This window comes from Crocodylus porosus, unplaced genomic scaffold, assembly GCF_001723895.1.
Source record: "Crocodylus porosus isolate Cpor-Errol unplaced genomic scaffold, CroPor_comp1, whole genome shotgun sequence".
Taxonomy (NCBI): Eukaryota; Metazoa; Chordata; order Crocodylia; family Crocodylidae; genus Crocodylus; species Crocodylus porosus.
The window spans coordinates 6,525,274-6,538,764 of NW_017728886.1; the positions used below are offsets into that span (position 1 = coordinate 6,525,274).

The window sequence follows — 13,491 nt, forward strand, 5'->3', positions numbered from 1 at the left end:
CTTTCTCTCTCTTTCTGCCTTCCCCATGTCTGACATTGCTCTTCTGCCCCCGTTTCTCACAGCTGTACGTGAGCAGTAAGTGTAAGGCAGAAGAGCTGGGGAGCGATCTCGCCATGCGATTGCTGACCGAGATCGATGTCCAGAAGGTATTGCGCGGCGCGCGCGGTGCCCAGGCCTCAGCAGCTTCTTCTGGGTTTCCTTTCCACGGCAACAAACTGGGTGATGTCAGCAGTGACCTCGAGCCCAGAGGGGCAGGGAGGAGGAAGGGGCGTGGGAGCTCATACCTCTGCTCCCAGCTGCATTGGTCATCACCACTGTGCACCATCCAGGGCAAATGGGAATGGCAAGAGGGGGCCAAATCCTGCCAGTGAACCCACACAGCTCCCACAAGCTTGAATGGGAGTGATTTGTTTATATTGGAGGGGCTGGGGCTTTTACCCAAGCTAATTACCAACAGGAAAATTAAGGCAGGTTGGGGTGACGGCCTTGGCTTTGCCCCTGTAGTTGGCTTTAGGGCATACCAGGACTCTATAGAAACACAAGCCATCCTTTCCCCTCCTCTTCCTGAAGGCTTGGTTTTGCTGGAGCACCCATGTCCAAGGTTGGGCAGCTTGACCAGCTCAGAAGGAACCTCACTCAGTCTTCTCTGGTGGCTTCGTGAGGCTTCCTGGAACCTGCCGCTTAGCTGGAGGGACCTTCATTTGTCATGGATTAAACAGTCTGGGAAAGGAACTGAGGGGATGTGGAGTCTAGGAAAGGGAGGCTTCCTGAGGTGCATCTTGGAGGTGCATCTACTTCCTTACCTCCCTGGAGCCGGGGCAGGCTGGAACAGTGCGGGCAGGGTGGGAACCACCGCACAACAGGACCATTTTGACTGCCTGCTGCTGACATCCCTGGGTTTGTGCAAGGTGATGGGACTACCCCTGTGTGTGTACGCTCAAGCCTTCCCTTGCTCACTTTGGACGTGTCTTGCCTTCGTCTAGGGAGCACAGCACTCACAACAGCACTGTTTAGAGATGTGACTGTACTGGCATGAGTGCCGGGACTCTGTTACATACTTCTCAGACTTTCCAGGCTGCCTGGTGGCAGAGGGGAACAACAGGAAGGCAAGCAAAATGCAGAGGGATCAAGGAGGTGTCAGAATAACAGGATATACCTGAAATGACCACAGCCTACGTAGCCACGATGCCGAGAGCTGTAAGGGCAGGCAAGCATGTAACTGGAGGGCTGCCTGCTGGGTTCTGACTGGTGGTATTTGCCAGGACCCCTTGGCTGCCTTCTGGGAGCAGCCACTTACCCTTTCTTACCAGGATACCCAGACCTGAGGTGCAAGGTGCCAACTATCCTTGTGCCCCAAGGGCTTCATCAGGGGTCAATAGCACACAGAGCTTCTGTAGAGGATGCTCAGTACCTGGGAGGATTGGTGCCAGAACCCACCTCAACATCACAACACCATTTCCAAATCCATTTCACTGATGGGATGGGAGATCACAGGGACCCGTGAATCCCAGGCTGGCCAGTATCACCCAGCTACCCAGTGGGCATATCTGCATGTGCACTTTAATACACAGTAACCCATTTAACTGCTCATTAAAGCATCATGTAAAAAAAGTGTGATTACACTAAGGCTCAGTAAAATAGGCTATTGCACGTTCAGTGTCACTGAAAAAACCATGTGCATTCATTACTGCTTATTAAGGCAGCCTAATGCACATTTCTTTAATAGCTCACATTGGAGGTGCTAAATTTAATGCTCAATAGAAAAAGCACCTTCATGCACGTGTAGATGCACCCAGTGTCGGGTATCACCAAGTGCCTGTGCCAAAGCCAAAGGTTTCAGTTAGGTCAGATTTTTCAGCCCACCAGAAATAAACCAAGCGCTGCAGGCAGAGAACAGGAAAGATCAAGGTGCCAGTAATGCCCAACCTCCTTCAGTGGCAGATAATTGATTAGGCAAGATGAGCCCAGGTGATCCTAGCAGGTGACCTTCCTTTGCTTGTAAGAGAGGGGCAAAAACCCAAAGTCCAAGTCTGTGTTGGGGAGACTCCTTCTGGACCCCAGATCCAGAGATCACTTTGACCCTAAGCATGTGAGCAAGATCTACCTGCTACGCCCCCTCGAGAGCCCCATGTGCCCCCATACAGCTCTGGCCTCCTCACTCCGTATGGTGCCTCTCCCCACAGCTAGTCTTTGCTCCAGGATGAGGTGGTATATAAAGGAAAACCATCCAAATTCCCTGTAAGGGAGAAGAGGAATTCCTTCCTGAACCCTACAGCTGACAGACTGAAGCATGAGGTTGGGTCACAGTCATTGCCCTGTAGATCTGGCCATCTTCCTAGCGCTCCAAACATCTGCTTAGAGGGCAGGCAGCCACCAGATGCTAACTTTGTTTTCTGGAGAGGATTGCTCTGTCCTTCCTTCCCATGAGAGCCTTGCAGTACATGCATAAGGGGCACCCCTTTCAGGAGCAAAAATGCAGAGCATAAGTCAGTCCTTCAGCTTGTGGAAATGGGCCCAGCTCTTTCGACATCAGTGAACCCCTGGTGATTGAGCCCAGCTGAGGATCTGACCCCACAATGGGCTGATTCTGCAGCTGACCTGTTGAGCCATGAGTCTCCCTCTGTGCTAATGGTCCGGAGTAATTCTCACAAATGGCTCCCCCGGTCTATAGCCAAGCTCTCCCAGCCTTTGTGACTAGGCTTTAAAATGGTTGTGTTTTCTAGCAGTAAGTTGAGCCCCAGCCCCTCACTAGGAGATTTGGTTTTGCTGCATGACAGTATTACTGATTTCCCCAGGCCCTAGCGGCTCAGTAGCTAGGGAACCGGCAATGCTGTCAGAAGCCAGCCTCTCCACTGAGACAGCCAGCAGACCAGGCTTTCTGGCACCTCCTTGCTGCCTCTTTCCATCGCACTTCAAGATCCTGAAGGAGCCACTTAGACTCTCCCCCTCCGGAGAAAAGGAGCAAAGATAATCTCTTAACAAAGGCAGGCACGAGCAGCCAAATGGAACAGCTGAGAGGTATTAACAGCTGGTGGCTCACAATACCATTTAATTACATGCTACCATAAATCTCTGCAAGCCAAGGGATGCGCAGACCTTCCCGCCCCCTCCCTTGGGGCTCCCCATCATGTTTGCAGCAAAGCTTGGTGTTCTGTGCTGTCTCCCGACTCGCCGCAGTTTGTAACTTGCATGTGCATCTTGGGCGCGGGTCGCGTGGCTTTGTGTGTGGAATGCGATGAGCCGTCTGTGGCGGGGTGGGGTGGGCACTCTTGGGAAGCCCTTGCTGAGTGTGCATGGCTCGCCAGCATGGGAGTGAACTGGTGCTCACCTCACTCTCTCCTTCCGTCTTCACCTGACTTCACCTGAGTCTGACTTGTTTTGGCAGAGGGCTGCTGACATGAGGTTGTAAAAAAAATATGGGGGGATCATGAGCTGTCAGCTCAGGGGCCTTCAGTTGACCTGTGGTAGCCACATGATCATCTCTCACCCTCTTCCCTGGCATTAGGTCTTTTTGCAGACTGGAGGGAAGGGAATGGTTGCTATTTGCTTTGCCCATGCTCCCATTGATCCATTTGCACCGAGGAGTCTCGGGGGGCTTTGGCCCACTCTGCAGACTTGCACTTGGGGGGGAGCAGAATTAAAGTGTTTTGAGTTCCAGAGGATGGGTTTGTGTTGGGGAGGAGTGAGCCAGCTCAGATGGTAAGGGAGATGTGTAGGAGGCATGAGATCCTCAGTGAGACCATGTCCCTTGGCCTTTCTCCTGGTTTTCTTATCAGGGATGTGCTTTGGTAGGAGCTCTTCCATCTTCAGAAGGTGGTGGGTCACTTGTACTTGTCCACTTACTTCTCTCCAAGTCCTAACACCCTCATGAGCAGAGATGCCTCCTGTTGTCTCAGCTTGGTGCTGTTGTCTGTGGGGCTGTGAAAACCAGTCTCTGTCTGTTCACTGGTGTTCCTGCTCCCAAGAGAAGGAACCGTTGGGATGCTCAGTTGACCAGTGGCTTTACTCCTGCATACAACAAAACAATCCCTTGCTGTATCAACCACCTACTGTACAGTTCAGGGAGCCACTGTGACTAGGGGAATTGCCCTTCTGAAAAATAATCCTCCTAGAAAGGAGTAGAATGGGCTCCATGATCTGGTCTCCCCACTTCCTAGCAGAAATAGCCAGTCACTTCTGTCCTGCAGTGAAAATTCAAGAGTTTTTTTTCTCCTCCGCCTTGGTTCGTGCCAGATTGTTCAAGCATAGATAGATAAAGGGACCACACAGTATTGGTGCTAAAAGCTTCAGGAAGACCTTCTCAGCACTATCATGTGGCTTGTTCAGGTTCAGCAGTCCGTGAAAGGGTAAGAGGGTCTGAGCTCAAAGGAGAAACCTAAAGAAGAGCCCTGTAGTTGTCAGCTTGTTCAAGCCAAAATGCACTCCATGGAAGCTCTTCCTTGCTCATGATCTTCTCTGTAACGTTCTGGTTCAGAGGTGCAATCTGGGCCTGACTGGTTCTGCAGAAAGTTGGTTGCATGAGCCTGCGGAAGGAGCTGTGGAAAATGTAGGCAGATCTCAGGTTGTTATCCCATAGTAGTCGTATGATCATCTCTCACCTTCTCCCATGTCTTCAGGTCTTCAGTAGCAGCTCCGATGCCATCGCAGTACATGCCATTGGAGTGCTCACCTCCATCATGAGCAATTCACCCTCAGCCAAGGTAAGAATGGGGAGCCCCCAACTCCTCCAGCACCGAGCAATAGGAGGGTGAGATGTGACGCATGACATTTGTCCTTCTATGAAATGCTTCAGCAGTGAAGAAGCAAAGGTTTTCTTGGTGCTACCTTTCATTGGCCCAACTGTATAGTGGAGAGAGATGTTTGACAAGCTTTTGTGCACAAAGAAAAAAGCAAAAGTAAAGCCTAAGATAAATACCAGATAAAATAATGGCATGTTAACTCCATATGCGAAAGAAAGGGAGTGGTGGAGGGCTATAAGCTAGGAGCAAAGAAAAGCTAACAGAAGTAGCATCGAAGCAAGAGGTGTTCAGTTGAACAGATAACCCAAGTATGTAAAAGAACAAAGCTGTTCAGAAGGGGAGAGGATTGGTATTACCTATAGAGTACAGAGAGGTTAGAAGGGACCCCAGTTAGATTATACTGAGTCATGAAAACATTGACCAAGGTGTTTAGCAGTCAGTAAAGTTATGAACGTTGTTCCCATAAATTCATAACTTTACTGGATGCCAAAAATGCCTGGTCCTTCCCCTAGCAAGTCACGGTGGCGAGGCCTTGACTGTTTTTGGGCTTAACCCCTATGCAACATGACCTCTTTGACACAAGGTGCCTCTTGTAGAGAAGCTGGGTAGAAAGTGAAACCAGCAAACCTTCCTCCCAGTGAAAGCTGGAACAAAAGCATCTGCTCCTGTCTCTGGCTTTGCTGTCGATTTTTTTACCCCTTCCCTGCCATGATCAGAGGTGCTGGCTTTAATCACCTGCTGACCACAGCTTGTTCCTCTTGAACCACTTCTTCTATTAGATGCTCCACTGCTTTAAATAAAACTGAGGTCCCGCTGGATTTTCTTGGATTCCTCCCTCCATGTGGTCCTAGCTCTGAAGCTTTCTCCTGGGGAGCATCTGTGTCTCTCATTTGCTCTTTAGTGTCCAAGTGCAGCAAAAGTCCCAGAGAGCTAGTTTGGGTATTCCCATGTTACCACCATTGGGAAGTGTCCAGGCTGGGGCCACATGATTCCTTAGTCTCTCCCACATTCGGCTTCATTCTCAATCCCTGTTTTTCACTCCTATTGTTTTGCTCTGGCTGCCCCATGGGTAACATTGTGGTATATACTTATATGGACATCCCTGTTGCTTCCAGGAAGTGTTTAAGGAAAGGATCGGCTATTCCCACCTCTACGAAGTCCTGAAGAGCCAGAGCCAGCCCACCAGAACGCTGCTCCAGGAGCTCCTGAACATGGTACGGCCTCAGCTCTGCTTTGGGAAATGGCTTGTGGCTCTGAGCAGCCCCTGTGCCCCTTGTGCAAAAGGCAGGCATGGAGGCACTACTCTGGTGCCATGTGAGTGGAGTTCTCAAACACTTGGGAGAGGGGCTGTCTCTAGAGACCTGAGTGTTGCTGCCTCACCCTGTAGTACAAGCAGTATTGAATGAATTCAGATGCAGTGGTCCTGGTGTTTGATCTCCCTTGCTGGTGACTCATTGACATGTGCATGACAGCACATCTGCTTGCCCATGAGCAAAATGATGCAGCAGAGTGCATCTCTCTGCTCTTACCTCTGGTCCTTTGGAGTCAGTTCCATGGATTGACCTCCTAATCTGCTGAGCTAGCTCTCCTGCCCCCAGAGAGGAAAGCTGCATACTCATGGGTACCACCTCCAGCCCGGTGTTTACAGGAAATCTCTTTGTTTGTTCACCCTCACCCCTCACCCCACTTCCTGCCCCAGTGTTGTGCCCTGTCCCCAGCTCGCTTGCTAAATGTATAGCTAAGTAACTGGGTCTCCCCAGCAGAGATGAAAGGGGATAATAGGGATAAAGTGTACAGCCACTGCCTCCTTGTGCATCAGGCCAGGAATTGCAGGTCTGAATTCTCATCAGGGAAGAGTGCATCTCAGTGGCACGGGGCCAGCCTTTAAAGCCCAAGGGCTGAGTCTGACCCACCCAAATCCATTGCATCAGGACTGCAGAGCCGAGGGCAGTCTGATACGGCGTGTAGGTCAATGCCTGGGTGAGTGCTGTTCTCTCTAAGTAGGCTTCCAGACAGCTGTCAGTGCTTTGAATATTACTCCCCTATCATCATAGTAGTGCCAGCTCATGTCTGTCAGCTTTCAACAGTAAATCTCCAGGGGCTTTATGCAGCAGGGTCAGCATCATCATCCCCATTGCACAGCTAAGGAAACTGAGGCACAGCAGGGGTGAGGCCTGCCCAGGGTCAGCCAGTGCAAGAGAGACAGAGCTATGAGAGGAAACCACATCTCATGAGACCTGGTTTGGCATCCTAGACACCCTGCCATAGCATCTGGTAGACATCAGAGCATTTTACCAGGGTAGCTAAAAAGAGGAAAGCTGTTTTGTTTTGTTTTGTTTTTTTCAAAAAGATCAGAAAGTTCAGGACTAGCCTCAGATTAAACAGTGAGACCGTAACAGAGCTGGACATAATCTCCTGACTCCCAGCCCGTGATTTGTCCCTGGGAGGGCCCAGCTTCCTGCAGCATGAGCCCTGTAATAATCAAAGAGCAGGAAGGAGGCTTCCGTTCTATCTTGGAGCTGTTTTCCAGATCCATTGTGCCTAGGTCCAGATCGGGATCCATCATTGTGTACCTTCTAGGACAGACCTGAAGTTGCTCTGGATTCTGAAGAAAAAGCGGCTTGCAGGCACAAGCTCTTTCTCTTTCTTTGCTGTCCAGCTCCACGCATTCAGAGTTAAACTGGAAGGGAAAAGAGCAGCTGCTAGCAGGGGATTTCCTAACAGAGATAAGGCAGCAGAAGTCTCTTGTTAAAAGGCCTCTAAAGCTGTTGGATTTCAGAAATGTGTGAGATATTGGACAGTGGGTCTTGATGTCTGCTCAGAACCACCTTCCCCTGCAGCGCTTGGTTGCCTTAAACACAAGTGCTGTTTGGCGTGGAGCTGGGTACAGACTGGGCACTGAGAGATGGGATAGGCAAGGGCTGGGAGTTATAGGGGGTCAGGGGAAGTCCACAGTACAACCACCGAGCAAATGAATAAGCAGTTATTTGCAGATACAAAGTAGGGCTCCTGAGGTGAAATGCAGGGGTAGCAGTTGATTGTTAATGTCTAGGTAGAGCTGATGATGGTCTCACCCATACATCCTCAGATACATCCCCACAGCATGTGTGTGACCAAGATGCCTCAGTCTCCTAGAGCTGGGTTTTCCTCGTTTGCGAGAGAGCAGCTGTATTGAGTATCTTGCTACCTGATCCTAGCTGCTACCTGGTTGGTCTCTTCTCAGCTGTCACTGCCCTGCTCCTCTTCAGAGAGAGCTCCTGCTTCTGCCCTCTCTGCAAGGGGGTATGCTTCTCCAGTGGGCCTACACCTTGGTCTGGATGCAGTTGTGTCTTTGCAGTGGTGCCCCAGGTTCCTCCATGGCTCATGGGCAGAGTGTGGAATACAAACAAGGTGCCCTGAGTCCCTTTGCAGGGTTGCACCCAGGCTCTGCCTCAGTGCTGCTGTATTGCATGATAGGATGATGTCCTCCAGGGTTTGGACTATTTCGTGATGCACTGAGGGGATCCAAGTCAAGCAGGCCAGGAAGGGGGCAGATAGCACATCCCTGGGCTCAGCTAAGGAATCTCATGGGGGAGCTGGGAGGACCAAGCAGGGCAGTCCGAGCTGAAAGATGTGACTGCGTGGCCTTGTATCCCAACAGGCAGTGGAAGGCGACCACAGCTCCTTCCCCATCCGCCTCATCCGCAATGAGCAGCCACTGCTGATACTCATTGCATGGCTGCCAGACCTGATGTCGCGAGACCTGCAGGTGTTCCTGTCTGACTGGCTGAAGAGGATCTGCAGCGCCTCCCCACAAAGCCGCCTGACCTGTGTCAAGGCGGGCATGGTCAGCTGCCTCCTGGACGCCCTGGGCGCTGAGCAGGCACTGGACAGGAAGTGCTCAGAGAATCTCATCGACCTCCTCCAGGTGCTGGGCAGCCTCTCCATCAGCCCAGGGGAGCTGCGCCAGCTCATCAAGCTGCTGTGGACTGAAAGTGGGAGCGGGGCTCACCCCTATGCCACACAGGTCATTCGGGCACTCTCAGGCATGGCCCGCAAAGACAGGCCAGAGCGGGCCCTGCAATACTTCGACCTGACGCCCAGCATGGCAGGCATCATGGTGCCGCCTATCCAGAAGTGGCCAGGCAGCGGCTTTGCCTTCCACGCCTGGGTCTGCCTGAATGAGGATCCCAGGGACAACATGGAGCAGGGAGCGAGGCTGAAGCGGAAGCAGCTGTACAGGTAGGAGCTGGGTCACATAGACACTGAGCTGTGGAGGATTGCTGGCATTGCCCAATTTGACACATGGGTGTCATAACCCCTATGACTTTGTTGCCCTGGCGCCAGTGGCTTAGGCTCCTTTTGTCATTCATGAGCAACCTGGGGCATGTCATGTGCGACAAGGGGCTGCTTCCTGAGACAAGAGCTCACTACAGCTCCCCTGACAAAATGTCAGTGATGCCTCCCCTCCCTTCACTTTCTTTTGGTTTCTTCTGTTTGTGGTGGGGGTCCCAATAAGAAGCCAGGAGCCTGCAGAGCCCTTACAGCAGGGGAGGAACTGGATCTGATCATACCCTGAGATCAGGAGGATGCTGAGGGGTAGAAGGGCAGAGCAGTTATCACAGGCAGGGCTCAGCTTCCTTCTGTGTCCCAAGCTCCAGGGGCCCCTGAAGCCCAGTGCTCGCAGTGGCTTAGCTGGGTCCAGCATTGGGAGAGCCCTGATTTTCCCCAGGAACATCCAGCCCCTTGTTACCTCCCATCCCACCTGAGTGCTGCTGCTCAGCTCCTCTCCAAGTTCACGTAGGACCTGCCGTGGCATCTCTCTCTTCTCTTCCTGCCCCATATCTTAGTCATTTCAGACTTGCGCTCTTTGCTCAGTGTCAGGGTTTATCTTCCTCCTCCATCTCCCTGCAGGCTGTCACCCTGTCAGCTGCTTCATTTGCTTCCTGCCCCAACCTCAGTGCTTTCTACTGGGTGTGTCATCCTCCTGCACATGGTCCTTCTCCAGTGTGTGCATTCATCTCACCTATGCCCCATCCCTTCCTCTTCTGCACCAGTCTCCCATGCCTCAGGTTGGGTCCAGCGGCTCAGTCACTCATGCCTTCTCCTTGTGATTCCCCCTCCTCCCAGCTTTTTCACAGCCAGTGGCACAGGCTTTGAGGCCTTCTTCACTACCGAGGGCATGCTGGTGGTAGCAGTCTGCACCAAGAAGGAATACATGACAGTGACCCTCCCAGAATTCCCCTTCAACGACTCTGCATGGGTGAGTAAAACCCCACCCTGCCTCAGCAAGATGCTCCCTTCTGCACCAGCTCACCCACTCTTCCACTGCTTCCCAGTAGACCACTGAAGTCTGTATCTCATCTTTCAATCAAAGGAAATCTCCCAGAATTCCCTCCATATGCCTTAAAATGTGACTTTTGTCTTCCCCACCTACCCGCCATTCATGTCATGCAGTGACACTTGCTTTCCTTGCTGTGTAAGTAAGTGATCAATTTGTCACTGAACCTTTTCATCATGACTCCCCTCCCCAGTCCCTGCCTTTTTCTCCATAGTGATCAGAGCAGTTGTGGCAGTTGAAAGCTCCGTTATGTGAAGTGCTAGACATGGTAGCAAGAGTGCAGACACACGGCATATTTCCACCGGTGTAAGTTATATGGGTTGTGTTTGCCTGGAACCAGAGCAGAGGAGCTGGTCCCAGGGTAGCCAGCCAGAGGCTGCCTCTACAGCATTTCAACTGCTGGTGGCAGAGGAGTAGGTCATGGCCTGCTTGCCACAAGCAAGCTGCTATCCAAACTGGGCACAGTTTGGAAAGAGTGCAGGACAGGGCAACAAAGATGATCAGGGACCTGAGAGGCAAGATATATGAAAAAAGGCTGAAAGAGCCAGGGTCATTTAGTTTGAAGAAGAGAAGATGGGGGGGGAGGATTTGATATAGTCTTCAAATACCTGAAGTGTGATTACAGATAGGATGGAGGTGGGCTTTTCTCTGGCCATAGGAGACAGGACTAGGAGTAATGGCCTCAAGCCACAGCAAGGGAAATTTTGGCTGGAGATGAGGAGGAACTTTCTGGCTCGGAGGATGGTCAAGCATTGGAACAAGCTGCCTAGAGAAGCTATGGGATCTGCATCCTTGGAAACTTTCAAGAGTCAGTTGGCCAGACACTTGGTTGGGATGGTTTAGTCCAGGATGATTCTGCTTGGAGCACGGGGCTGAACTAGAAGTGACCTCACAAGGTCCCTTCCAGCCCTACTTTCCTAGGATCCCAGGATGGCTTTTGGACAAATGAGTATACCAGTGTAACTTACCCCAGTGGTCTTTCATCTCTGATTTTTCCAGGAGTTATTTCCAGCTGGATTCAAGTAAATTACACTGGCATAGGGCTGTTCATCATCTGTGCACTCCACATTTACACTGGTGTGAAGCCAGGTTACACCAGTGCGGATATATGACGTGTCCACATCAAAAGAGAAGGTCTCTGTCCCAGAGAACTTAGAGTGTCAGCGAAGGGTGGGAGGAGAAGCAGGCAGAGACTGGGGAATTGACTTGTCCCAGACCCTTCAGTGGTTCATGGGCAGAGGGTGTCCCAAGTCTCTCTGTAGGGTTGTACCCAGGCACTGCCTTGGGTTTGAATCTCCAGAAGAGATGCACAACAGCAGTATATTGTTCAGAAGTGCCTGTCCATTGCAGTCCTCCGGGGAGTAGGGGAGACTGGACTCCCACACCCCAAGAAAGAATAGGAAGGTTTGGGGAGGTGACCTGACCTGTTTGGGGCCATCTTAATAATAAACTTGTCCTGTGGGGTTCAGTGGCAGCTCCAGGGGTAGGTGCCTGAAGACTTTTGAAGAGCTCCCAGGGGCTGGAGGGATGCTCTGGCAGTTCTTCAAGGGGTCAGTAGCTTGGCATGGTGCTGGGGGCATGGTATTGCTGGGCCAGCGGTGCCCTGTAGAGGTGCTGTTGCATCTTTCACAGGCATAGAGGTGCTCACCCAGTTTCCAGGCCAGCAATTCCACCTTTCTCCATTCCTCTGGCAGCTCCAGTTAAGCAGAGGGCACATCCCTGCCCATCTTAAGGGGCCAGGCAGTACTGATGCATGCTGACTAGGCAGCCCAGAGGAGGGTGTCCCAAGAAGCTGAGCTTCCCTTTAGGGTGAAACCTGCTATTGCCCAAAATAGTCACCCTGAGCCCATTGCTGAAGGGCTGGTTTTGCCCAGCCTGCAAGGCTGGTTCCTCAGGGACCTGGGAGGTAGGAGGAGGAGAGCCCTGTGGAACCCAGTGTAGGGCTCTGGCTGCCCACCAGTGGTCACTCCCTGTCCCCTGCTCTCTACACAGCACTGCATCGACATCACCCACATCATGGGCCGCCGGCCCTTCGGCCAGAACCTGGTGAACATCTACGCAGATGGGCAGCTGAGGAAGGTGGCGCAGCTCCGCTTCCCCTCCCTCAATGAGGTAACGGCCGGAGCAGGCCACCTGGGCATTGCCACTCCCTTCGCTGCTCCTCTTCAGGGGTGACCCATGGGATCCTGGACCCCTGCTGATCTGCTGCTCACCTACTTTCCATGGGTGACCTCAGAAATGCTGGAGAGCTGGAGTGAGCATCAGATGTCCCGGGGCACCACACCACCAGTAGAGAGGCTCAGAGGGCTGTGGGGTGTTGGTGAGTTCAGCTGGGACCCCTCACAGTGGGTGAGGCAGGACTTCTCATCCCCTCTTAGGGACACAGGATGGGAAGGGGCCTCTTGGGCCATTCAGTCCAGTGTCCAGCATCCACAGGCCCATTTATTTACCCCTAATCCTCACTGCATACTACCAGGAGCACTAAGACCACCTCACAGGTAAAGTCAGGGGAGACAAGGGCACTGCCAGTGCATTGTCAGTGTGACAACAAGAAGTAGCTGGCTAATGTGTGCCCAGAAGATCCTAGAAAAGGACCAGGCCTGGGGTTACAGAGAAAAGCAAAGTCCCCAGTCTGTGCCAGTCTGACCTCGGGAAAAATTCCTTTCTGATCCAGTTTGGTAACAAGCCTCATCCCAGGCAGAAGAGCAAGACCCATCCAGAAACTTCATTGGGCTTGAGGGAGGAAAACCAGACGCAGGGTGTTAAGCGGTGGGGGTGAAATGGAAGGTGATGCATGAAAACCCTTGCAGAGCCCCCAGCTGCCCAGCCTGCATTGTACTCACTAAACCCTGCTTCCTCTTGGATCCTCACTCCTCCTTCCCTCACTGCCCCGTCACACGGCTGGAAACCGGCAGGCAGGGAGCTCTTCCATCCAGAGGGATTTGAATACTACAATGAGACATCCAGCAAGTATCCGGGCAGACCCTGGGAACCTGCTCTGTTTGCTCCTTGCCAGCCTTCCCAAAGGCCACCTTAGTCAAACCTCAGGAGAAGGAAGTGGTTGTAATTGGGGGAAGGCTGATGTGCAGTAGTTAAGCTCCTGGTTCAGATTACTTTAGCCAGCAGCTCATGATATTTGCCTGCTTGCATCTGGGCAAACGTCTTAGCAGCTTGGTGCTACCAGGGTCAGATCTAGCCTCTTGTTCTCTTCTGGCTGCAATGTAGAGGGTGAGGATGGGGGTGGAAAACTGGGCAATTAAAAGCAACAGTGCAAAGCTCTTGCTGACTTCAGCAGGGCCAGGATTTCACCCTTGGTCTGTACTTCACTTCTCTGGCCATTTTTGTCCCCTGAAAGGGTGTGGATGCCCAAGAGAGGAGACACGATGCTCTTAGAGGTCATCGTCAGCAAGGGAAACACCTCAGGTCCTGATT

The 13,491-nt window shown here is 52.1% G+C and overlaps 1 protein-coding gene across 2 annotated transcripts in view; it reads left to right on the forward strand.

The window, feature by feature from the left end:
* NBEAL2 (neurobeachin like 2) overlaps positions 1-13,491 on the forward strand; it is a 91,102-nt gene that overhangs the window by 36,627 nt on the left and 40,984 nt on the right. The window contains exons 9-14 of one of the 2 annotated variants that reach the window (XM_019529766.1): positions 63-146; positions 4,617-4,700; positions 5,855-5,953; positions 8,380-8,960; positions 9,849-9,981; positions 12,052-12,171. In XM_019529766.1, coding sequence (XP_019385311.1) covers positions 63-146; positions 4,617-4,700; positions 5,855-5,953; positions 8,380-8,960; positions 9,849-9,981; positions 12,052-12,171 — 1,101 coding nt within the window. The remainder of the gene's footprint in view (positions 1-62; positions 147-4,616; positions 4,701-5,854; positions 5,954-8,379; positions 8,961-9,848; positions 9,982-12,051; positions 12,172-13,491) is intronic. The other variant, XM_019529772.1, reaches the window with a different exon arrangement.